Raw genomic sequence first — 26,335 nt, 5'->3', positions numbered from 1 at the left:
TTAATATAACATCATCATTCTTTTTATTTATTTTTTTATGCAGAAATGCATTTCAGAGAAAAATTCCTTAGTTAACCAAGAAAACAACTGCATAGTACTTTTGCTAACTTTTATTGCTAATAGCAATATTCAGTTAATAACAGTTGCAAATGAATATTCATCTGTAGAAACATTTCTAAGTTTCTGAGACACAGTGGAATTTTATTTAGTTAATCCCACTTTAAAACTAAAGTTCTGAAAGAGGAAAAGGGCTGTACAATGAATTGAACAGTAACTTTTTATTGGATTAAAAAATGCCCTAAAAAATATTCAAATCTCACCAACATCTTATATCGTATGATTCCAAGTTTTGACTACTGGTAGTGCAGGAAACAAAGAATATGAAAAAAACTAGAGCCAGCATTCTGAACTTGATGAATATTGTGGTACTTTGGGGTTTATTTTCAGTCAATTAGGATTTAGACAATAAATACTATACAATATATACTATATGCTATGCAATAAATACTAAACTAAAAATAAAAACCTAAAACTAAATACTATACAATATATACAATAAATAATTTAGTCAATTTAGTCAATCAGATATGTGAAGTTATTACAGAATCACAGAATCAGTTGGGTTGGAAAGGATCTCTGAGATCATCAAGTCCAACCCTTAATTCACTGCCACTGTGGTTACCAGACCATGGCACTGAGTGCCACATCCAGTCTCTTCTTGAAAACCTCCAGGGACAGAGAATCCACCACCTCCCTGAGCAGCCCATTCCAATGCCTGATCACCCTCTCCTGTGAATAATGTGAAATAATGTAATAATTCTCTGATTCCTGTACAGCAAATTCAGTGTAACAAAAAGAACTTTGATGAGGATGCTGAAAGCACTGCACAAAAATAAATAGGAAAACATTTTGAATCCCAACTTCCTTTTCTCAGTCTCCTATGCTTGAAAACTGCTTGAATACTGGATATTTTTAGAAATTCCCAGTCTATGTCCTCCCAAGTGAACTTTATGTTGAAATTATTTCTCCTGAGTTCCATCATGTGAGATGAATTCAAGTACATTTCAAAAAGGAAATTCTAAAACTAATAACTCACATTATTTTGGAAAACAAACTCAAAAACCCCTAAGTATTTCAAACTTTTCTTTAAATGTTTGTCCAAACAGTAAATATAGATAATTTTAAAAAAGCTCTGTGTTCATGCAGGGAATTAAAGAGCTACAGCTAACATCAGTATAGCTAGAAACTAACTGGGCAGAAGGCTGATACTTCATTTTCAATCACTGTCTTTTCAAATTTGACTGATTTTCCATTCAGGGCATATAGGTATTATTATGAGATTTAATATCTTTTCTGGATAATCACATGAAAACCAATTCTCCTTACCAGAGGTGAGGAGCTAAAGATGGTGGAGAGTTTCAGGACAAATGCCTTTGGCCTGCTTTGGGTAGTTGCATGTTCACTGGCTATATATGTAAGACCTTGATAGCAATGAACCATCCAGACAATGAGTGTCAGGTAAAAATCCTTCTTGATGGCATCTCTTTATCTAAATTTGACCCCTTGAATTTTTCAAGAGGCAGACGTCTCCTGCACTGTGGCATACAGGGCTTGTGATTGTACTTTCATGGCTAAGATTTTATTAAATAACACATTTTAAGTGATTTTTTTTTTCCCTCCTTTTGAGGTTTCTGTTACATTCCCAAGATCTACACTTAGTTTTTGATTGTAGAATTAATATTTTTCAAATTGGTCAATTAACTTGTTAACTAATTTGGGTCAAAGTGCTGTTTTGGTTTTTATTGTTGTTGTTGGTTTTGTTTGTTTGTTTGTTTTTCACAATGCCAGCAAGTGTAAAAGGCACATAGAATAATACTTCATAGTAAATGAAAAATGCAGATATTGTCCCAACCTCGATTTTGTATACCTCTGTCTTCTTCTGGTTGAAGATGCTGCAGTGCTCTAAATGGATACATTAACCTAACAGTCCTTAGATTTTTTTTTTCTTCTGAATTTCTGGATTTTATTTTAATAATATGCCTATTGTAACTGAATAAATACATGTGGTGTTTATTTGCATTTAATACCTTATTTCCACAAATTCTTTGCAATTGCAATGATTAAATCTTTGGGATCAAATGGCCTGGGATGCTGGTGGTGCTCCATAGCTCTTCAGGAGGGCTGGGATGGAAGAAAGGACATGAGGACAGGGGAGGGGGAAAGGAGGGAGGTAGAAGTGCCTACTCCTCCACAGCCTAAAATCTGTAGGAGTAGGAGCACCTCCTCCAGCCATAGGAAATTAAAGCTGCACTTCCAAGGAGTTCCTCCTGATCTTTTTTTCACTGCTGTCATTTCCCCTGGAAGAATTCCCTTTGGGGGGGAATCTGACTGACGTAGGTGACTGAAGAGGATGCGAATGAGGAGGGGATGAACAGAAATAGAAGTCCCTGTATTTTAAGGAATGGAGAGAAAATTACATTCTGGAGTGGGAATGAGTTGTCAAAATGCAGAAATTTTTGTTCCCACTTCTAGGTGACTGGAATCCAAATCTTCTTCTCCAAACTGTATTAAAAACCTCTTCATGTTTTCCAACTACATTGTCTCCAAATCTTCTTGAAATCTCACTGGTCCTTTCTCCTTACTTACTCAGTTACCCTATTTTTTTGCCTTTATTACCTCCATATCTTCTGTGTCATCACTTACCCATTCTGTATTCCTCTATATATTAGTCCTCTTTTCCAAGCTTATCACAACCTTCATTTTTGCCTATACTGCCAAAGAAGTTTCAAACTCTTTCTGGATGAATATTTATGCCTGTTTACTGTTCATGGTGGGCACTTGCTATATATTTAAAATAGCATATTGTGCTCATTTTTTGCAGATAAAAATAGGCCACCATTAAAAAATTAAGTAACTATTCTTAAAAATAGTTTTTATTTGGGTTTTGTCCTTGATAAGTGTTGAATGACAATAGGAAAGCTGTCAGCTCTTGTCAATCACTTCATTATATACTCAACAACCTCCAGTTAGAACATGAGAAGACCATGGCTGAGGAGTAGCAAACCTAGTTGTAGACAAATAAAATAAAATTCACCCAGGCAAGAGAAGGGAAGGGCTGGCTGGAATTTGCTGTTTTTTTCCTTCCATCAGCTTTTTTTTTTGTCAGTTTCTGTTTGACAAACTGGGCCCCATAATCCAGATTTTAACTCTTTATTGATACGTCTACCTTTTCATTTTGCTAATGCTCTTAAATGGCAATTTTCATATGCAACGAAATGCAGTATACTTCATCCACATGAGTGCATGAAGAGTATGTACCCCAGAGATTTATCTTACTGTGTTCAATTTGGCCAAAAGTTGAACTGTGAAAACTTCTGATGATAAAATATTGTTGGATGATTTAAATTACTCCTATTTTTGATGCATTACTAAGATCTACAGTAAATGTCAATTTAATCAACTCACAGAACTAGACTAAGAGATTCTGTGCATAAATCAATTATTGCCTTTTTCCATATATTATTTTATGGGCTATAAGGAACAACTTGCACAATGAATGTCTTCTTTGTGAGCTTCAAGCATTTAGATTTTGAGGAATCTGTATTCAGATATGTTCCAAAAAAAAAAAAAAATCTTTTCCAAATGCAAGAAAATTAAAATATATTAGCTGCAAAGGGATTGTGAAAAGGTGGCAAAACTTTCTAATGAATATATGTTGTAAATTGTTTAATCTCTAACAGCCTTCAGAGCCTTAGGATATTTTTGTGTTCCAGGGGCAGAAATATTTTCAAAGGTGATCAAGTATTTCATGTGTGGTAGCATTTCTAGAAAATAATGAATGACTAGTAAATCAAGATGTGATTTGGTTTTTGAAAGTGTAGGAGTGCAAGTGAGTTGCTTAGAAGTTACTGGGGTGTGGTACCCCAGCTTTGTCTTCTGGCTTCCTCCTTTCTTGTGATATTAATAACAGCTCAGATAGAGTTCAGAGTCCCAGCAAAAAAATGTGATTAATATAAATGATCAAATAAATAGGAGGAAACTTACAGAAACTACAAAACAGTTTGCCAAGGCTTTATTGAAGTCAATACCAAAGCTACAGCTTTCTTCAGTGTAGCTAGGTTTTCATAGATAGGATATTTCATATTCAGAAAATACAGTTTTCTAACATCTCACCATTTGTGTTCATTTTTATATGCTCTTTTCTTTACTTAAAGCCTTCTTTGTCTTCAATACACAGTTCCTGGAACCTCTTGGGCATTGTTCTTTTTGATAATAGCATGTTATTTATTAATCAGTAACTCCTTTTCTGTAAGATTATATATTTTCCTCTACTGATCACATACAACTTAAAGTACTGGAACCTGAAGAGACACCCATACAAATGACTGCTTATATCTCTACAATATCCTATTAGTTTTGGCTTAATTTGCTTTGAATTGGTTGCTATGTAGTAAATACCAGAGCCAAGGAATGTTCAGGTTTTTTGTATATTGGTAGTCCTATGAAATTTTTTTGTAGCTAATGGATATTTTAGTAAGTTTTCTTGAATTTATATTTGAGGGGGTTTTGTTGGATTTTTTAAGTAAAAATAAAAGCTTTCACTTTAAAGAATCTTAGCTCCCTTTTACATTAAAGTTAGAGATAATGTGGAAAGCACTCAGTTCTGTTGTATTCCTTGTGCATACAACAGAACTGCTGTAAAGCTTAACTCCTGGGAGATACTCTTGCAAAGTGAGTCAGCCTGCTAAATATGACAACTTCTGCCGTGAAAGATGATTACTGCTGTGTTGAGTTCATTCTAAACTATTTTTGTGGGTTAACCTCAGTGGGCACATCAACCCCACCCAGTCATTTGCTTACTTTTCCTCTGTGGGAGGAAAAGGGTAAAAGTGAGAAAAATCATTAACTGAGGCCAAACCTGCCCTCAGAGGCAAAGGAAAGCAAAGAATTCATGGACCACTCCCCATGGGCAGGCAGGTGTTCAGCCATCCCCCGGACAGCAGAGCTTGGGAAGTTACTTGAGAAGACAAATGCCACCACTACTTCCTTCATCTTCCCCACAGCTTTTATTGCTGAGCATGTCATCATACAGTATGGAATATTCCTCTGGTCAGTTGGGATCAGCTATCCCAGATGCATTCTCTCCCAGCTTCTTGTGCACCCCCAGCCTACTTACTAGTGGGGCTGCATAAGAAACAGAGGAGTTGACCCTGTGTGAGCACTGCTCAGCAATTCCTAAAACATCTCTGTGTTACCAACACTGTTTTCATCATAAATGCAAACCATACCACCATACAGGCTGCTGTGAAAATAATTAACTTCACCCCAGCAATACCCAGTACATCCATGTAAATCTATGCTGCAGCTATTGTTTAACACCAGGCACTGCTAAGTAGCATTGCTTTCCATTCCTTACTTTGTAATTAGACTTTTAATTCGTTCAGAGTGACGTGAACGGGTGACATTTTAAAAATATAGACTTCTGAAAACATTCTGATAGAATTTTAAAATAAAAATCCAGAGTGTGGTTACAACTTAGCCATTTGCAGCTGCAAACCTGGCAGCTGGAAATATGCAAACTGCATATTTTCCTAACTATAACAAGGTTAATTCCATTTACTGAAATCTATTCCTGCTTCTGTTGCTGAAGCAACATGCTGGGGCAGTCTTTAACATGTCTTCCAGTAATACGTGCCCCTGCAATTAATGGAAGATAAACTGCAGAAATATATCCACATGAGAATTCTTTCTAAATGATGTATTAATAACTAATACCAGAAGACAGGCAAATCTGAAAACATTACAAATCAACAAACCAATGTTAGAACAGCAATAGATTTTTAAATTATTTTTCTCATTTCCTTTTGTAGCCAGAAACTCCTCTGAAAATAATTCTTTATTTACTAAACTTGAAAAAAGGAGGAAAAATTGCATATAAGCCCTGACCTAAGAGAAAAAAGTATACAGATCCGAGAATTAAATGGTGACATAAATAAAAGCCTTCACCCAAAGTTAAATGATTTTTCATTTGGTTTAGGGAATAAAGCTGTCATTACTTGTGCAACGAGACAGAAGTAATTACAATTTCTTTCTTTTCTGTTTACAAGAAGAAATATACAATTTTTGTGATTTAATACCATTATAATTATCACAAAATTTCGCTTGCCCATCAAGATGCTTAGAGTGGTAGTCCATATCTGATACTGTGTCAATCTAAGTAACTTTTCTTCCTCTTAAGCAGCTATCCTTCAGCATCTATAGGACCACATAACTAAGAGAGAGCTTGGATTATTATCAGGACTTCTCTTGTTTTCTTGCAAGAATTTCTCGCTATGTCTTTGTGCCAGATTTCCTTCTTCTGTGTCAGTTCTCCTGGGTTTGTTGTTACCTCTTTTGTATTATGTACTGGAAGTAAAACAGGATCTGCAAGTCTAGATGGAAAAGAAACATTCTGTGCTCTTTCCAGTCTCAAAATAAAACATTATGAATCATATCCAATCTCAAAGAATTAACTTTACTGGACCTTTTCACCATCCAACTGGATGATTAAATGTGCTTTATTGGTATATGACCGCCATAGCCAAATTCTCTTCATGTGCTGTATCTGCAGGCATTTCTTTGCAGGTAATGATTTCATCAATCTTCAGTACCTCCAGGAAATTTCCTTTCCAGGATGGACAGGTTCAATGGATAGATAGTGATTTCTCTGTGTAGGGAAAAAATTACTATGTTTTATTTCCTTTAAATAGACAGAGAAAGCTCGCAGATCTCTGATAGCCAAAAAGAAACAGTGGTTTGGAGAAAAACATTCTTTCACTCTGCAAAATGGTGGATACTGTTATTTCAGGCACTTTGCATAGTTTAAATTTGGGTCCTACTTAGTTCCACTCTTTGCAGAGGATTTCCTTTTTCTTTTCTCTACATCCCTTTTCCAATACCAGGAATAAGAGATACTGCAGAGAGCACAGTGATTAAAAGAACACCAGATCTTTATAGATACAGTGTCTGCATATTTTACAAACTGTACAAAGACTTCACTTATAGGTTTAGAAAGTAGTTATGAACTCTAAAAATTGAATTGTTGCACCTTTAGAAGGAAGAGGTCCTTCATGTAATGCCCTTTTTCCTGAAATAATGTTCATCCTCTGAAGTACCTCAAAAATTTTTCACATAAGTCAAGACCTACAATTGTATAAATTTTCCAGTCTCGTTAAAATCACACAGCTGTCTTTGCATACTGTAATTTAAAAAAAAAAACCTGAATGTATCTCACAATGCTCATTACTCTGTGCAGATAGCTTCCTGGGATCATACTTTGAGTTGTGCATTGAAAAGAAGATATATATTTAAAGTTATGGGGCAAAGAATGGTTATTTACTCCTTAAAATAGCATTTTTAGAGGCAGGTGCATAACATTTCTTTTCTACTATTTATATAATATTCTGAGTCCTAAAGCAATTTTACACTCAACTTCTACCTATGCCACTAATGGGATGGTATTTAAATTTAATTACTTGGGTTTTACTTTGTTTTGGTTTTGAGTAAAAGCCTCAGACAGGAAGGTGAAGTTACATTCTTAGATGTTTGCATAGACTTTTCTGTCTATAAAGAGATACTTAAAATAAAAAGCAGCAGTACAAACCTCCCCCTCCTTCCTTGAATTTTATCAAGATTAATTGAAGTCTTTATTCAGGAAATTTAAATACTGGCAACTGTGTTTTTCCCTGGTAGATTAGGTTCCACCTCAGTATGCCCACAGAACTGCTAATAGTGTATCTTGAATGTGTTCTAATAATATTATACAAATATCTAAGAATGCTGTTGACTCTGCTGTCTGACCTACCATCAAAATCTGATGCTCACTGTGGTTTAGCTCAACTTTGATGTATTTTAATTAAGTCTCCTTCAACCATTCTTCTTTGTGGTAGTTTGGCTTGTTAGTCTGCTCTGTGAATGGGAATGTACAAAGCTGAGTCAAAAGAAAAAATGAGGTCACTTATTTAGAATGAGAATTCTTGAAGATGGGAATATATTCACATTTTCTACCTACTTCCACTTTACTTGTGGTTAAAAAAATGAGGCAGTCAGAACGTCACCATTTGTTTATAGCTTTTCCCCTAAAATGTCTGTGAATAGGAACCTGAAAGATAGGTGTGAATATTTCAGATTGCTGGAGCTTTTTCTGTGTATAAATGACAAAATCGAACTTCAAAGAGTTCTGGTTACAAGTTATACTCTCCCTCATCTAAAAGACAAGAAAAACATTAAAAAATGTAATTTTCTGTAATTAGGTAAAATATACATAAGGATTTATATCTAATTATTTTTGAAAAAGTAATTTTGAAATTAAAGTGCTCCAGATTTTTTTAGATTTAGTTTAATTGCTTGTTTAATATCACTGCCTTGTCTGAACCAGTTAAGTGAGGGATTATTGCTTGCTGCTTCTCTTTTCCTGTGAATAAATTCTCTTCTTTAACCTTCATTTAATGTACTGTCTCAATAAAAAAGAGGTCATGACTTTGAAAACAATTCATTATGTTAGTTTCAAATTTATAATTTTTTTTATTTGAAGGTTGTGATTAGGTTTTCATCTTTGTGTTGCACTTTACCTTGAAGACACAGGTTTAATCATACTGAACATCTCCTACTGTCCCTGAAGAAAATGTCCTATGGACATAATCTCCCTGGGAAATTGATCACAAAAGTTTTACCAGAGTTACCAGAGGTGAATCAGTGCTTGTGATTCTTAATATATACCAATACACAGTCTGAAATGTTGCAGGTACTTTTATAGATATCTGTCTGGGCCTCCTAGTATATGTGCAGCATATGTCAAACAGCCTGTCTGTATCTGCTAGGATAGTTACCAGCTCCTGAAATAACATATGCCAAGCCATCAAACTTTCTCTTTCACTGGCATACACACCAGAGGTTTACTCAGTATATTGGTTTCCACTAGGGAGTATGAATTTTCTAAATTCTGAGTTATATAAACAGACTTTCATAGTCCAGATGGGGCTGTAGACAAGTCCATGCCACTTTTTCAGCCTGCAAATTTGCTCAGCAGGTTGAACTGACATGTTGTTGGAAATGCAAAAGCTAATGTGACTTATTCAGCAGTAGCCTTTCATCAGTTCAGATGCATTTTAACACTACTGAAAATTGGTAATAGTACGTCATGGAAAAATGGTGGTCTCTCATTCCTGTTGTTTGTACATGTTTGAGAAACAACAGTCCCTGATGATGATGTATTTTAATTTGCCATATGTATGAGAACTTCAATTAGCATATTCATCACCCAGCCCAGGAGCAGCATTGCAATCTATTTCACGAGCAGTTCATAAATTGTGCAATTCCAGTAGAGTCGGTGCTGTCTCCCACAGATAGTACTGCATCCTCCCACAGCAAGCAAAGCAAGCGTGGCAAAGGAGTGGGCATCTTGAATTGACACTCTTAAAAATCTATGGTGTTCTTTAAAACCCAACAGGCACAAGCAGGGACAACTGCTATTAATCTTAGTAGTAGCCTGGCCTGTGCAATCAAGAGCTGACATCAGACCCTGCTGGGAGTGTGGTATTCTCTTGCATCCTGCACAGTTTAGACAATCATTGCAGTCCCTTTTTTGTGAGAGAACCATTGGAGGCCATGTTATGTTTGTTACTTATTGTTCACCTTGGGAACTGAATGATGGAGCAGTATCCTGGAGCTACCCTCTTGCCTCTCAACCCATATTAATAGGGTGTCACCTAGAAAATGGACTTGAAATTGCTGGAAGCTTTCTCCAGGGCAGAATTTGACAAGAGGCTATCCCATCAGGCAGAGAACAAGGCAAAGGGCTCCCTCAAAATTACTGCATCATTTTAATGTCAGTTGTGCAGTTTTTAAGAATTTTTTTGTGATGGTTTTAGATGATGTTAGAATTAATGTGTGGCAATCAAAAATAAGTTGCTGCTCTAACAAATGTGATATTTAATAATTTCAATAGTGTCCAAATGAATGACAAGATATTGAGGAAACCTCTTTTCCCTGGACTTTTATCTCTATTTTTGTTTCCTCATAAATCTCAAATGAATCATCATACTAAATTGGCTACTCTTGCATAATGCATTTTGGTTTAGGTCAAAAACATTGATTTTAAGGATCAGAGTACAAAAGATTAGTTAATGTAACTCTAGAAAATTATGAAAAAGGAGGAGTTGGTGAACTAACAATTAAATACATCATGTATCTGTTACCTAGTTATAGAAAATTAAACCTACAATCAGTCCATAAAAATGAAATATATTTAGAATTCCTAAAGATTATATTTTCAACTGTTCATGTAATATGTAGAAATGAAATATCATAGTTTTTATGTGTTGTGCATACTACTATTGGCATAAATTAAGGATTATGAAAAGGATCATTAAATGTTGTCTTCTTTTATGGACAATGTGTGGTTGGATGCTACCATTAGTCAGTAATTTTTTTCCTCTAAATTTTAAAAGGAGATATAGCTTATTTATATGTGTGCAAGTGATAAGTCATGATTCAAATTTCAATATGGAAAGTAGAGTACAAATAAATATTGAGCAGCCAAAATTTGTTACAGCTACAGAAACAGTAACTCTTCTTAACAATAGTACTGTGATTAGTCTGGAGTCCCTTCCCTAGCCAAGTTTTTCTGGATTTGAATTTTCAGTTCCTGATGGTGGAACTTGACTGTTAATGTTATTGTGACTGCAAACCCAGTCAGATCAAATGCATGGCAATGATCTAGAAAAACTTGTGGAAGAGCCTTTGCATTTCCTCATGTCTAGAAAATGTTGAGGGGAAGGAAATGGTGAAGAAAACCTGGGAGGGACCAGTAAGTGTTCAGGTTTGCACCATCCTTGTTACAGCTGCTGAGGACCCTCAGGACCAGGGTACTCCCTGTGGACCAGGGCCATTGGGGGGTTCCCTTGGGGGCCCTTCAGAGCAGAGCTTGGCAGCCTGGGCTCATCCCACTGCCTGCCCAGCAGCAGAGCAGCTGGAATTCCCAGGGGAATCCCCAGGCCTGGGCACTGAGCACCTTCCTGGGGATGGGATGTGGGCCTGCTGGTGAGCCCAGCTCAGCAGGGTCATGGACAGGGTGAGGAGAGCTGTGGGGAATAGTCAACAGGGCTGGTGATGTCCTCAGGGTCTGGGACTGTTAGGTGCTCTCCTACAGTGCACCTTCCATTCTGAGAAACCAGTTTGTGTGCTCCCAGACCAGTCCATAGTGGAAACCAGAGCCCAATGAGTGGGATAAACTGTGAGATCCACTTGAAATGCATATCCATGCTGCAGGGTAAACCAGCAGTGTAGGTGCACCTATAGTGATCTTGACATTCTTGGATGCTGCAGGGGGTTGCAATGTGTTTTTCCTGATACAGGATTTTTTATGATAGCTGGTGGTGCTGTTACAAAATAACATAAGTGAGACACGTAGAATAACACAACACAAAATATTAGCAAAATACTGCAGATGGCTTAGTTTTCAACAACAAGCCAGAACCCCTCCAAACAACAAAGCATCAAAACAAATATTAAAGTGCCTATTTTTCTTCAGAATAGGCAGAAAATCACCTTCTTCATTAACATTCTTTGACAATTATTTTTTTTCTTGAAAAAAGTGAGTAGGGTAGTAAAAAGCTAACCTAGTACTGAAACAAAAAGAAAGTTGGACTTTAATGAGGGCTTCTTGAAAAGATTAATAATCTGCCTTCCTCTCCCCAACATTTACTTTGCATTGCTTTTCAGCACTCATTCTCTATGAACGCCTACAAGTATATCTCATTAATGTTGAAATCCATAACAAAAGCAATTAAATGCAAATTTTTCAAATATCATTCCAAGATATCCAACAAGTTTCAATTCACTTCATTTGCTATTGATAAACAATGCTTGAAAAGACAGATGGGAGACAATAATGGATTTATCAACACCTTTTATTTTTACTGTTTGTCCATAACGTTTTGTAAGTAAAATTTCAGGCAGTGCTGTAGACATATTTTCTATGTTGAGCTGAAATAGAGGAGCAAAATGTCCCCTTTCTGAGACTTGAAATTACATAGATTTCAGCCAGTTTATTGCAGAGCAAAGAAGAGCAGATTTCCACCAACGAAATGATATGTCAGATCAGATAGTGACAAGCCTGGCACACAATATTTTCTGCTGTCACACTAATGATAACTGAGGTTGTGGATAGAAAATAAAGTTGGAGGGTCAGTGGATAGTCTGCAGTATTGGTTAGGACAAGGTAATCAAGCTATAAAATAGGTGGGGGAAGAGTGAACAGAGGAAAACAAGAAGTTAATTTTAAAATCGCGAGTAAATTTGGGATCTTGTTTTGGTTTTGGTTTTTTTGTTTTCATTTTTTTTCTTATACTACTTAAAAATGAAAACAATACGAATCTTAGAACTCTAGGTGTAGTTTATCTTTTAGACAGTTCAGAAATGTTGGGGGAGGGAGTTTTGTTTGGATTTTTGTTTGTTTGGTTTTGTGTTTTTGTTTGTTTGCTTGTTTGCTTTTGAGTATCTATGTGTACTGCTTTACCTGTTATTTATTTGGTCATTGCCTGATGAAATGAGTATGTTGAGAAGGGTTTCTTACAGTTACTTTATGTTAGCACATGGATTATACCTTTCTAGATTAAAAATTGCTAGGGAACATGATACTGTTAATTCAGTAGGTTGCCCTTGCTTATAGCATATGCTTCCCATTACCTCCAGTAGCTGTCACTACTCCTGTGCTTTTGTTTTTAATTAATTAATATGAATGTTTGACTAGGAAAGTACTCTTTTATTATCATTACCACCAGTTTTCTAGTAATGCTTTTAATTTTCCTAAATTCAGTATCTTTTCATCTCCTGATATGGTTTTTATGTCAGGTACTGTATGAACTAATTTTTAACCGGTGAATTTTTAATCTGTTAGCAATGTAAAACAGACAAAAAGACAGAGCTGCTTAGATGGGATTTATGATGCCTGTCTTTCCTAGTAGGAATCAGTGTTAGCTTTATAGTTGTTTTATTGAAAACTTCAGGATGAAGCGATTTATTGCTCATGATTTTGTTAGCATCACTCTTTTCTATCCTTCTTTGATTTAGTTTTCTCTGGTGACCCTCTTTATCCTTAGCTGCTACAATCCCTAAGTTTTACCAGCAACCAGTCCTGAGCAGAAACTAATCTACTGGTGTTTTACAACTTCCATGGAGCTTGAAAACTTTTCAGTGGTATTGCTTATGATACTGTTAATCTACATGGCATGTGTTTTTATTTTTCAGGAAACTGAAGCAGCAGTGCAGGCTAAACAGCCGAATGTGGAAGAGGTTTTGTCTAAAGGGTGTCATTTATATAAGGAAAAACCAGGCACTCATCCAATAAAGGTAATGAAGCAACCTTTAGCAATATCCATTACTGCGTAATGGGTTATGCTTCCCCTGTTGTACACTTGTCCTTGATGTGCTCTGTTTAAAATCAATGAAAGAACTTGGCAAATAGCATTTGTTCCATTCTGTGACTGCATAGCCAGGAAAAATTTAATGTTCCCAGCCAGAAAATTTTTGCATATTGTGATAGGAATATTGGCTTTGACGTGAAGATTGTTTTACCTATTCAAGAATAATCCACATTGAAAGCAAATGTAATTGTTGTTGCCTAATTAATGGCATTATATAACATGTTTTTAAGCACCATTATTTTCAATTTCCCTTTCAGAAATTCTGTCAATTAAAAGCAATTAACATTTTTTTTTAGAAAAGGTAAGAGTCAAGTCACAAAGAGACACCATTGCTTTATTTTTTGTCCATGGTGAAGGAAAGAATAGGTGGTAAAACAGAAATTTCCCACTCAACTTCTCTGCCAAAATTCATGAAGAATGACTGACTCTATTCTGCTTTGGAGCAGAGGATACATAGTTAAGAAGGCTAATGCCTCCCACCAATTCTTTTTTAGGAAAATCTACAACAGAATCCTTTTCCATGTCATAGCAATCAGTTTGTAGGGGATATTTTACACTGAGTTTCCTAAAGACCACATAGACCTTCATTAAGACTAGAGTGTAATTTTCTATCCTGTAGAACATGAAAATTATCAGCAAACAGCCTCCCATGTATGCTTCAGCCACTTGTGGAGTGGGAGACCAAACAAGTAAGGTCACTACCATATAAACCAGAGCTTGATCTCATTTGTGGCTTTATAATGCTAATGAAATATCTGTAAGCATTATGATTAACACTTCCCTGAAGTTGTAATAGTGGCTTGTTGATTATGCTAGGTATTTACTGCAATTGCTTCTGACTGGCCGGAGGTAGTAAACTTGTATTTAGAGCTCCTCTAAACCTACAGCACTCAATAACTTCATTTTACAGAAAACAGTTTTCCTTATACAGTGAGGATCTCTGTAGGTGACTTCTACAATGAATTTCTTGCTTTCCCATCTCTACTTAATACTTGGAGTATTATTTTCCTACTTCTATGAAATTTCCTCTAAATTATTTGTAAATCCCACCATCAGATCTCCATTCACATGTATACACTTATCTCCACTTCAGAAATCAATGCATATTTAAGAATTATATGGTTATTGTCCCCTTTGATATATATGTTTTTTTTAAATAATGAGATCTTTTTTTTAACTGATAAAACACTAAAAGATGTGAAATCAAGGTGACTTAAAAGTAGAGTGCAAACCAGGGAGGACAGCAGCAATGTGCTGGTCTATGTTGTCTCTTTTCCTTAGCTAGTACAATGCTGGTTTTGTTGGAGCTGAAACATGATGTCTGCACACTGTATGGATGCTGCAATAAAAATCATTCTGCAATAACCACATTTACTCCTTTCATATTACTGCAGCTACAGTCTTAGAGGATTTTGCTTAACATTTTAACAAAAGCACTTGAAAAAACAAAAAACCCCAGCTTTCTAGACTTTTAAGTTGCATATTAAGAGTTAAAGAATGAATGCTTGCATTTACATAGAGAACTAATTCTTCTTTTATATGCCATTACACCAGTATAAATGGTGTGAAATGATTCTGTTTCAGCCAAACTTCTGACAGAGATGTGCACTTGGTTTCTCTTCTACATGTTCAGATCAAAGACACTGAAAGCCTCCAATTTCTACCAGTTTTACTGGAACATGATAACTCTTTAAATAGAGATTATGCTGTTCCTTGAGTTGCAGTTTTGACAATGATATTATAAAATGTGTCTGTGAGGAAATTAGTAGCTACTCGTGGAGTACTATTTAATTTCTAGTCCCTATTTAATTGCATTTTACTTTTTTTCATTACCTTCTGTAGTTCAATTAATTGAGCTACTTGTGAAGTTAATTTCTGGTTCACTGTCTGTCTTGTACAGTCAGCCATAAAACCATGACTTCCAAGACAGCTGAGTTTCTTTCTTGATGATGTAGGTTTCCTTAAATTTCTACCATTTATACTGAGTTATTCTTCTATCATTGCTCTTCATGCGTAACTTCCATCACTGTCTACTATTTGTTTGTTCCAGTAAAGACTTTTCCACAAATGTCAACATAGTTTTTTACACATAAAGTTTCTTGTGGAAGCAGAAATAAATTGTTATTGAAAATGTGTTGCAAAGTTAAGCACTCAAAATTTTAGAAAATTCTTGAATTAGAAAATTCTCTGGTGGCCTTGGTTTAGGTTGAGCCCTACATAATTAAGTACACAATAAGGGCAGCACTCTTACTGTGAGCAGCAATTCAATACCTATACTCTTTGTGGCACAGAAAAAAAGACAAAATTACATGGCCTCTTTAAAAGCATGAATTACATGCATAGCATTGCTTTGCAACTTTGTAGGTTATTTAGTTCTCTGAGGCACCCATGTCTTAGCCTCCTTTTTTCCTAATTTTCCTAATTCACCACAATATTCCCATTCTTTTCAATACATCATGAAGTAGAGGTCCTATAGACACATTCATGCTGCAAATCTCTCCCATGCTACAAAACTGTATATGTCAGGGAATTAAAGATATTGGTGCAATTATGTGCATTTTATCTGAATTAATATTTTCATAATTTTCCTTATAGTGGCATTTGCTAATGCTTAGCTGTTTACCCTTGCAACCTTAACAGTAAACTCTCATAATAGTGTTTTGAATGTAAATTAAATCCCATTTATTTGTATTGACACATGCTTAATGTTATCTCATAGTTATGCTACTGAAATAAGTATATTTTCACACCTTCACTAAGCATATTAAAAGTGCTGATATTGGAATCTGTAAAAATGTTGGCAAGTGAAATCCTAGTATGTGCTGATACAGAGTCAAGAATGGAATGAGACGTTGTGATCCTTTAAGCAGTAGCACTTTAATAATCAGACTTATTCCCTTTTATAAATGGATTTCATGCTTTTGAAATGCAATTCTGTAAAGCTTTTGCAGGTGGGGGAGGGAGAGGTTATTGCTGGTGACAGTGGCAATAGAAAGAACTTAAGACCCAGTCTCCTGGGTCTGATTAACAGCAGTTAAACAGAAGAGTTTGTTCAGGAAAGATTTTCTATGGCAATGGAAGAGCTGTAGTCCCCTTGCCACAGCACTTAACCCCAGGCAATGCTACAGGCCTGGGGAAGAATGGCTGGAAAGCTGCCTGGCAGAAAAAGACCTGGGGTTGCTGGTTGACATTGGGCCATCAGTGTGCCCAGGTTGCCAAGAAGGCCAAGAGCATCCTGACCTGCATCAGAGTGTGGCCAGCAGGTGAATGGAAGTGATTGTCCCCTTGTATTCCATACTGGTGAGGCCTCACATAAAATACTGTCCTCAGTTCTAGGCCCCTCACTACAAGAAGGACATCAAGTTGCCTGAGCATATCCAGAGAAGACCAGCCAAGCTGGTGAAGGCTCTAGAGAACAAGCAGGACTGAAAGTTGCCAAGAAATGGCCTGAAGTTGCTGCAGGGGAGGCCTAAGCTAGATATTAGGAAGAATTTCTTTACTGGAAGAGTAGTTAGGCTTTGGAATGGACTGCCCAGGGAGGTGCTGGAGTCACCCTCCCTGGAGGTATTAAAAAACATGGTAGATGTGGCACTTCAGGACATGCTTTAGTGCACAGGAGTGAGTTTTTTTCTGAGTTAATGGTTGGACGTGGTTATCTTAAGATGTCTTTTTCAGATGTGACAGTTCATGATTCTGTGATTCAATTTGTCCTTTTCCCATGTTTGCTGGGAGAATAAGTTGTGAGGAACTCATTTTAATTATCCTAAGTCTTACATTTACAGGAGTACATGATTTTTCTCTCTCTAAATGCTCCTAAATACCCAATTCTAGTTCTGTCAATGAGATTAGTTCATGTATGTGTATTAACCTCACCTAAATTGCACTGGTGCTGATATTTAAAGGAAATCAATAAATCAATAAAAGTGTTCCTCAATGAAATATACTTGTCACAAAAGCTCTACAGCTGCAATTATAACAAAATAATTGTGCTCCAATAAGTTAATATTTTAATGCATACATGGTAATCTTGTGGCAGATGGAAGGTAGGATCAAACTATAATTCTGATAAAAGAGTTTGGAACCAGCTACTCTCTTATTAGTGGCATAGATGTCACTAGATGCATCAAAGAACCCTTTCTAATGTCTGTGGTAGGCATGTTTTATATTTTATCATTGCTGGAAAGAAATCTGAGGCTCACATTCATGTAAATGATTGACTAAGCAGCTACTCGTAATGAGGACCAATGTTATATTTATAACATCTGTATCTCTATCTGGAGTTATGGTGAATATATTGTAAAATAAAGCCAGACTTTGATAGTGTAACGTCCCCTGCTTTTAAGTACTTCCTGCACTCTGTGCTACTGTTGAATTAATAGATTTTGGAGCAGTCCTTTGCATTTTAAACTCTGGAAGTAGGTGCTTGGACTTCAACACAGAAAAAAAAAAAAAAAGAAAAACAAGAAAAAAACAAAACCAACCAAACAAAAAAAAACACAACAGAAAAAAAAAATTCACTTTAAAATCTGCCGTAAAATGGGTCCAATGTGTGCTTCTTTGTGCCCGTGATCCACACATAAATAAAACATATGTATAATTGTCCTATAAGTTGCATTTATTGTGCATAGTTTGATACGTCCATGATAGCTTTTACTACCTAGTCCTCATAGTCTGTTATCAAGGAGAATCTCTGATTATTTTGGTTTTAATCTAATATTTTATTTTTAATACATCTTTTAAACTGGTCTTAGAGGGAAAAATGTTGTTTTATTACCTTATGCAGATTGTATCCCTTCTTTCCTGCCCTATGAAAATGTATTCACCCAAAAAGCTGCTCAGATTTCTTACCAGGTAATATTTTGGCCACCATTACTGACAGATATAAAAGAATTTTTCAGGTTTAGAGCATTTATGGCAAAGATTAAGGCAAATTATACTCTGACATATCAGAGTATAATACCGTGCTCCCTCAGTGTCTGTGAGTGTGTGTACACTTGAGTTTAATGAGCGTTGTTCCCTATCCCTCTCCTACTAACCACTGTCATCTTAGGCTCTAGGTAATAAAAGTACCTTTCCTAGCAGGCATCCTGTTTTCATCATGGCTGATTTGTGGTTTAGATTTTGGGTATATCTAATTGTGAATTGGACACAAGAATAGTAAAAGCATTCCTGAGTGGCACCGGTACACCCTGCTGATTTTTTGTAGTGATCAGGGAGCAACTTAGAAAAAGAAATGCAGTCTCCTTTTTAGAGCTCAGAGATGCCTGCATTGAATTAGCACCGCTTCATCCTTCTTTACAGTCCTTAGAGCAAGGAAGAAAGAGAGGTAGAAACATTTTCAAGTCTAAATGCCTCCCAGGGTTACCTGAGGACTGATATAATTCACACTCCAGGCTTTCACTTAGGTTTTATTTAAAAGTTAGAGCTCATCCATTACTGGTCAGGACTGTGTGCCCACACACTGAAGTTCATGACTCCCTGAAGACTCATAAGACTTTTTTTTTTTTTTTTTCCAAATAGGTGGAAGAATGTGTTCTGCATTTCATATTACAAGTCAGAGGTTTTATTGACAAGTTCTATTTATTCTATTTAACACAAAATTCACCTTTGTATTTTCATTTTAAAAAATTAGTATCCAGGTTTGTAGTGCTAAAGAGGCTCACCTTTCTGTGATATGTTAAAAAAAGAAGCTGTCCTATGTTCCCTGAAAAGGTGTAAAGGTCTGTCAACCCCTACAGACCATTGCTCCATGAGAGGTGGGAGAAGCAGGGGCTCCCCACTGGGCTGCAGGACAGGGTTTCACCAGCCAGACCCCCTCCTGCTGTCCCCAGCCAAGAAACAGGGCAGGCCAGGGTGGCTGCCCCTAAGTGGGGGTTGGGATTAGGCCTGGTGAAGGGGATCAGTGTCAAACAGAGTCCCAGGTGGCTGGGCAGGGACATGGGGATGGAAACAGGCTGAGGCTGGTCCAGGAGGTCAGCTTGTGAGCAAGGTCAGGCAGCTGCAGTGGAAGTTTGCACTGAGCTTCAGCAGCCAGACTTTCCTCCTTAAAGATGCTTTCAGGACCCTGATATCATGAAGCTCTTTAGCAGCTAAACTGTGAGGGATTTTTACTCCTCTCTCTCTCTCTCTCCCATTTGAGAAAATTGATTGCTGTTTCGACTTTTTTGGCTTATTTTAATGCATATGGTCCGTCATCTAAAGGAAAAAAGTTAAACCTCTTTATTTTACATTTAATTGCAATAATCTATGTATTATAAATTTAATATACTCTTATTTTCTATTCCAGAAAAAATTAGAAGACCTGAACGCTGACTGGAAGGCAATAAACCATTTAATTCAACAACTAAAGGAAAAACCAGCATTGGGAGCATTTGGCCTTTACCCTTCAGGTGTCTGTAAGTGCTTTAGTATATGCAATATTTGACATTAATTATGAATCACACAGTTAAAATGAAAATGGCTGGAGAATGTGTAAATTCATTCTGCATCCTTAAAAATTTCAGCTTTAGCTTGTAAACAGGAGGTGTGCTTCTGCAGTATCCAACTTGCTTTTTTACCACTTCCTTTCCTTTTTTGTGCAATGTGTCTCAGAAGACAAATTAGATTATGAATTTGATGAAAAGACTGCAGTATGCTTTTCAAATTATTACTATTTCAAAGTCTTGTTTATTCTATGAAAAGATGAGAATTTCACTTTCTACATATTTTCACGGAGGAAAAACTATGAAGGGAGAACTATTTAAATTGAAAGATAATATCGCTGGTCAAGTGGGAGTAAATTAATCATAGAATGAATTTCTGAAATTACTTTTTATGGTAGGGCAGTGAACTGAGACTATTTCAAGACAAAGCTTGTGTATTTGTAAAAAAGTCTGTATGACAACACGGTAAGAGTAATTCTGCAGTTAAACATTAAGTCTCTGATATACATCTCTGGGTGTCTTCAGTTCATGAATCCACAACAGAAGACTTGATCTTCATGTAATTTAAATTATTTGGGCAATATTTACACTATATTCTTTCCATATCTCTTTGCACCCGCTGCTTTCCTACAAGGCTTACAAACTCATTTTTATCTCCTTGATAAATGGATTTTATTTCCCACTGCTTTCCTTTGAAATGTAGTGATTAAGCATGGGTGGAAAAGTAATACCTAGTGGAATCACTGGTTTAACTGAGTTCCTAAAGTCTCTAAGATTCTTTACTTGATATTGAACTATTGCAATTGCTCAGATGAAGAATGTTACTCACCCATACAATTTGGAAAGCTGCTTATCAGATGTGGGTGCATAAAGAATTTTTTCTGCCCCCTGTTGGATTGTCTGTAACCCAGGCTGTGATACAACAACAGTAATCACCTTGGAGTTGGTTACTGTAGAGTATCCATCTCTCTTGCTCTTAACATGTTTTAATGGGAAGCATACAAGACAAGACAAAACTGGAGATTTCTCCAGCAAAGCAGAAGAGCAGAGAAGTGAATAATTGCACCATATAGAGAGATTCTGGAATATTCAGTATGGGAAGACAGTCCAGCTTCTGTCAGAATAGCACATATCAATTGAAGCAAAGCAGATGACTTTCTTATGACAGGTTGAGTCTTACAAAATAGGAACTATCATTAAGTTTTAGTCATTTAGAACTTCTGTGGTTCCAGTGGTAATCATTTCTATTTTCTAAAAAGGGGTAAATGCCATCATTATTTTTTAAAACTTTTAGTACCTTAGTGTCCTTGCTTTACAGGATTTTGTGCTTAGGTATGTAATGTAATTCATGTAATGACACGGGGGAACTGTAGATGTGTTGTCAGGTTTGCTGTGTTGGGTCACTAAATTTGCTGTGTCAGTTTTGCATGTCAGCAGGTTATGTCAGAGGGGAGAGGGAGTGTTAGCAGCTTGTGTATGTGTTGTTACAAAGGCAATACAAAACATGAGAGAGAACACAGAGTAGTAGTGAAATAGATCCCTATATTAACTTATCTTTAGATGAAGAATTGCAAAATTACTCATTTACCATAATTCAAGATGTAGGCTCAGACTACTACTGACATTTCTGAGACTCAGCAGATGGAATTATGCATGCAGAAGATGAAAGCACTGGTGTTATATAAAAGATTAAGCAGGAAGTAAGATATATTTCCTTTCTACTGCCAAGAACATTTAAAAATTGAACCTGTGATTGTAACACTAATTCATAATTTTTCTTTATTTGAGTCTGTTTACTGCAGTCATGTCATTACAGATGTATCATCATAGACCTGTACAATTCAAAGGGGACCTGGGGAGACATGTATTGCTCTTGATCACAGCACAGTCAATTAGTGCAGGTTGCTCAGGGTCATGTCTGGTCTGGTTTTGAGATCTCCAAGGATGAAGACTCCATAACCTCTCTCAGAAAACTGTTCCGGTGTTGAACCACTTTCACACTTAAAAACTCCAAAAAAACCCAAACAAACAAACAAACAAACAAAAAAAAAAAACAAAAGAAAAATAAGTTTTTTTTTCTTCTATTTGAGTAGAATTTCTAGTATTTCAGTTTTTGCATGGTGCTTCTTACCCTGTCACTGGGCATTGCTGAAGACAGTCTGGCTTTCTCTTCTTTACCAATCAGATATTTATACACATGGACGTGATTCATTCTCTTCTCCAGGCTGAGACTACAGCAGGTTTCTAAAAAGATAGAAAGTGGTATGTGTTACTAAAGTATTTTTGTATTTATATTAAAAAAAAAAAAAAAAAAAAAGAGAGAGAGAGAGGGGGGGGGAAAAAGAGAGATTGAATGTCATGGGTTTTGGTACACTATGCCATAAATTCTGTCATTATTTTAACCACTTACGATACAGACATTTTTATGTCTTACATGTTCTATGCTGCTGATTCTCATGTACTGTGCATTGGTGTGTATAGAGACTCCTGTTGACTATGGGAGAGCTATCTTTAACCAAACCTCTCAATATCTAAACAATCATCTCTGAAAAAACAATTTTATAAAAATATAAACAATGTTATTTTGGAAAGACTCTATGAAGCAATGGCAGCATCTCCTATTGATAATTATTCACTTCCTTCTCCTATAGAGACCTCTGTGGACATCAGAATTTAACAGTGCTGATGTCTGTGTTTGTGACCAGGGAATAAAGATGTAATTGGAGAACCTCTGCTGACCTGTCAGGTATCATTTGGTCTAGTCTGGCTACAAGAACTCAGCCAGAGGGTCTTACTATATATATACCATCTGGTGGCTGTTACAGAGGTAAAAGGACCTGTTTACAATTATTTCCAGGTCTGTGTATTAGAGCTTCTTTGGCAGAAGAAGCACTAAAAAAAGTCCTTCATATCCCACGAGTCCAGTGTGCCCTTGGGCATAATGAACAAGAACTACTTTTCCTGCTCAGAAAATGCACTTAGCTGAAGGGTATGTCTAAAACCTTCCAAGAAAGATGATTCAGGAAGGAAATCACAGTTGCTATCTGTACTTGACATAATAACATGAAATTGTGTGAATGTCTCTATCCAAATACTTCAATGCATTGCTTAGCCAGCAGTTTGGAAATGTTTCTACTGGTGAGAAATGCTGTTTTGTAATCTGCTTTTACAGGAGGGACAGATTTTAACAGCATCCTTAACACATATTATTTCTTTTGAACTGAAGTGCTACCACTGTATTTACTTAATAAGTTAGTTTAAGTTATATAGAGCTTTATAAATCCATGTGAATACATTGTGGGGTGGAAGACATTCTAGACTTTGGTCCCAAGAAAGACACTTTCTGTGATTTGCTCTCATTTGAGTAAGACATTAAGGAGACTATTTTGGCCACTGTCAACTGTGCTACACTTGAAATTAGTGAAACTTTAAAAGTACCTATGAATGAATATAGTTGAAAATACATTGTCAACTAATTTTTTTTTTGCATGTACAGGTAGCAGAACTGTGATTGGTATTCTTGCTGTTTGTTTAACTTATTCAGTGAACAGTACTTTGTGTACAATCTTGTTCATTTTCTTACAGAATTTTTACACAAGTTTTTGGGGTTGGGTTTTTTTGGGTTTTTTTTGTTTTTTTTAATGAAATTCCTACTGAAACAAAACAGAGAAATGTATGACTGGGAAATGAAAAAAAAAAAAGTGAAGTAAGAGTTAGTGTCAATTATACTGGTTGAATTGCTTCTGAAATTAAGTAGAATCTGTCCCTTTAAACCTTACAAGTTATCAGTCTTATTTTGGAGCTTTCCTTGTAGCAGGTCTGAAAAAAGTGAAAGAAAAAAAAAGAGTTAGTTAGTTGTGGTTTGCAAATTGTAAGAGTTAGGGATGCTTTTAACAGAAAGGCTTTATATAAATTGTTAGTTACTGTATGTTTAATACCAAAAATGTGGAGAAAGCTAATCCTGTATCATCAGCACTCAGCATTAGCCATCAGCTTTAGATATCTTTCTTCAAATGGATGCAATAACAACTGTTCTGTGCTTTCAATATAATTCACTTTGGGAGTAGGAGTCAGAGACAGCAGGAATGGAGCCACAGAATGGGCTTCCATGTACAGTGGAAGGTGGCTTTTCAGGATTTAGGATGATTAAAGGAGAAGGGGATAGAAGTGATGTATCAAGCTGAGTCTATTAGAAGGAAGCTGTAACACAAGGATTGTGAGCTGCTGATTTAATCTTCACCAGTTGATTTAACTGAAACAGAACTCATCGCTCATTAGCTCACATATTCAGCTGGTGTGTACATTAAAAAAATCACAGCTGTCACCTCCAGAGCTTATAAAACCTTCTATTTATGAATCTGGGGAAACTAGTGGCAACAGAATTTCCTTTGCTCATCCTTTGAGATTTTAGCTGAGGGAGTGCATCCTTTGACTTGCCTCTTACTTCTCCATGAAACAAATCCTCACCTAGACTAGGTGCTTTGTTGTAGGCTTTTAAGAGCTTACAAAACAGTTCTTGCAAAAACTCACAAATTTTACTCTCTGAGTATCTGTACTGCTGTGGCTTAATGCAGCTGGAATTCATATACACTGCTTGAAATATAATCAGAACATAAGAAATATGTACTGGTGCTAGTAAAAATATACAGTCCCTTAGACTGTAGGTTTCTGAGGGAGAATAGCAGCAAACAAAAGCATGTATATGCAAATGCATATCTTGATGAAATTGAATAAGGTTTAAAACTAAAATCCAGTGACCTAAGAAACTGAAAGTGCTTCTATAGTGCCAATGTCTGTATTTTGTTCATGTGGAATTCTGTTCTATTTTTGTATTAAATACGTAGTTGAATGATCTATTGTTCTGTTGTGATATTTCGTTTAATATGTTCAGAGGAGGTGAAGGATTCTTTGGTTTTGGAACAACAGCTCTTGAAATTCCATGAATTTCAAAGCTGGATCATGTAATGTCCCACTGCCTCTTTAAAAATGAACAAACCATTTGATTTAAGAGAGATTCAAGAGACAAAGACAAAAATGTAAGAAACGAAATGACAACAACTAGCTTTAGGCAAAGATACACAATAGATACTATTCTCATTTTTTGTAGTATTTCATAGCTAATGTTCTCCAAAGCAGTCATTGTTTATATTATGCTCAGTGCTTGAGTGAACACATATGCTGGAGTTCAGAACTGTGTTTCTCAGAATTTCCAAATGCTAGTCTTAAAAATGTTTTTGTTCACTTCATTAGTGCACCTGAAAAGATAACAGTATGTGTATTCAGAGGGTAAATTAAAAGCAAATGTGCAAATCAGAGCACCTGTATTGTTTATAGCAGCTGCTATAGTATAATTGATACTGAGAACACTCAAAGTAATTCCTTGGGGAAGAGTGAACACTCTAGGAATGTGTGCTTCTGCAGTGTTTTCAATACTAATGCCAACGTGTTGACATTTAAAAATACATTGTGCATAACATTCACCATTTAAAAGAACTGTCAGCTATTAAAATACCATGTTGGTAACAGGGTAGATATTTAATTTTGCAGAACCATTCTCCACAGAGATGAACAGCAAAAAATCCACAGTGGGCATCTGTTGTGATGAGGAGTTCCACAGTGAATTAGAAGGCAACCCTACTAACAGTAGTTCATTTTAGTTAGCATTTGTTTTAAGACACCAGTAAGGAAGATCACTACCATGACACTTGTTAGAGACAGAAATATTATTTTCAATAATGGCCATGGCCACAATTGCATAGTTACGGATGCTTTTGTATGTAGAATCTAAAGGAAATGTATAGTTTTAGTATTATCGTTCAGTTTAACTTCATGAAAAGTGTTACTGAAAGCAAGAGAGAAAATTAACAGGGAACACTTCAATAGGGAAGTGTAATGAAGAATATCTTGAATTCTTCAGTCAGTGGAGAGCAGTTGGGGTAACAAAGGCTGTTCACTCTTGTATAAAGCAGAACAGTAAAGGGATAGATTTATGTCTTTACCTTTTATTTTGATTACTTTTGAATTAGGGAAAAAATACTAGTTTATACAAAGAGTTTAAATTTTCTTATTTTTGAGGCATTTTACTGTCCAGACTTCAGCAGTAAAGAGATTCACAGATGCCAACCTGTATTGTCCCTGTTACACTATATATTTAGTTTCCATGTTCAGGAAAGAAGCTGCCTGATTATTCTATCTGATTTTCATTAACAAGTTGTTTTTTGCTTCTAATGTGTGTGCCACATCTAACGAATAGCAATATGGCACAAAGCTGAATCTGTTACCATTTGATTGGAGATTTTTCAAGGTCAGGACCCAATTTCACAAACAGTTCTATTTTTCAATACAGCTGACATCAGACACAAGCTGAAGACAAACTTGTCTAATAAAGCTTTCGGATTCAATTTTCTCTCTGCATATAGCTTCAGGGATCTCTGGAGGTCATACACAGCA

General features: G+C 36.1%; 1 protein-coding gene across 18 annotated transcripts in view; it reads left to right on the top strand.

Moving 5' to 3' along the window:
- The window catches only part of DMD (dystrophin), a 1,120,784-nt gene that overhangs the window by 773,081 nt on the left and 321,368 nt on the right, over positions 1-26,335 (top strand). For all 18 annotated transcript variants that reach the window (XM_071750505.1, XM_071750583.1, XM_071750574.1 and 15 more), the window contains 2 exons: positions 13,288-13,389; positions 19,750-19,858. In XM_071750505.1, the coding sequence (XP_071606606.1) occupies positions 13,288-13,389; positions 19,750-19,858 (211 nt within the window). The remainder of the gene's footprint in view (positions 1-13,287; positions 13,390-19,749; positions 19,859-26,335) is intronic.

The sequence above is a fragment of the Heliangelus exortis genome, chromosome 1 (genome assembly GCF_036169615.1).
Source record: "Heliangelus exortis chromosome 1, bHelExo1.hap1, whole genome shotgun sequence".
Taxonomy (NCBI): Eukaryota; Metazoa; Chordata; class Aves; order Apodiformes; family Trochilidae; genus Heliangelus; species Heliangelus exortis.
The sequence above is the reverse complement of the archived record's forward strand: the minus strand, read 5'-3'. Positions and strand labels throughout refer to the sequence as shown.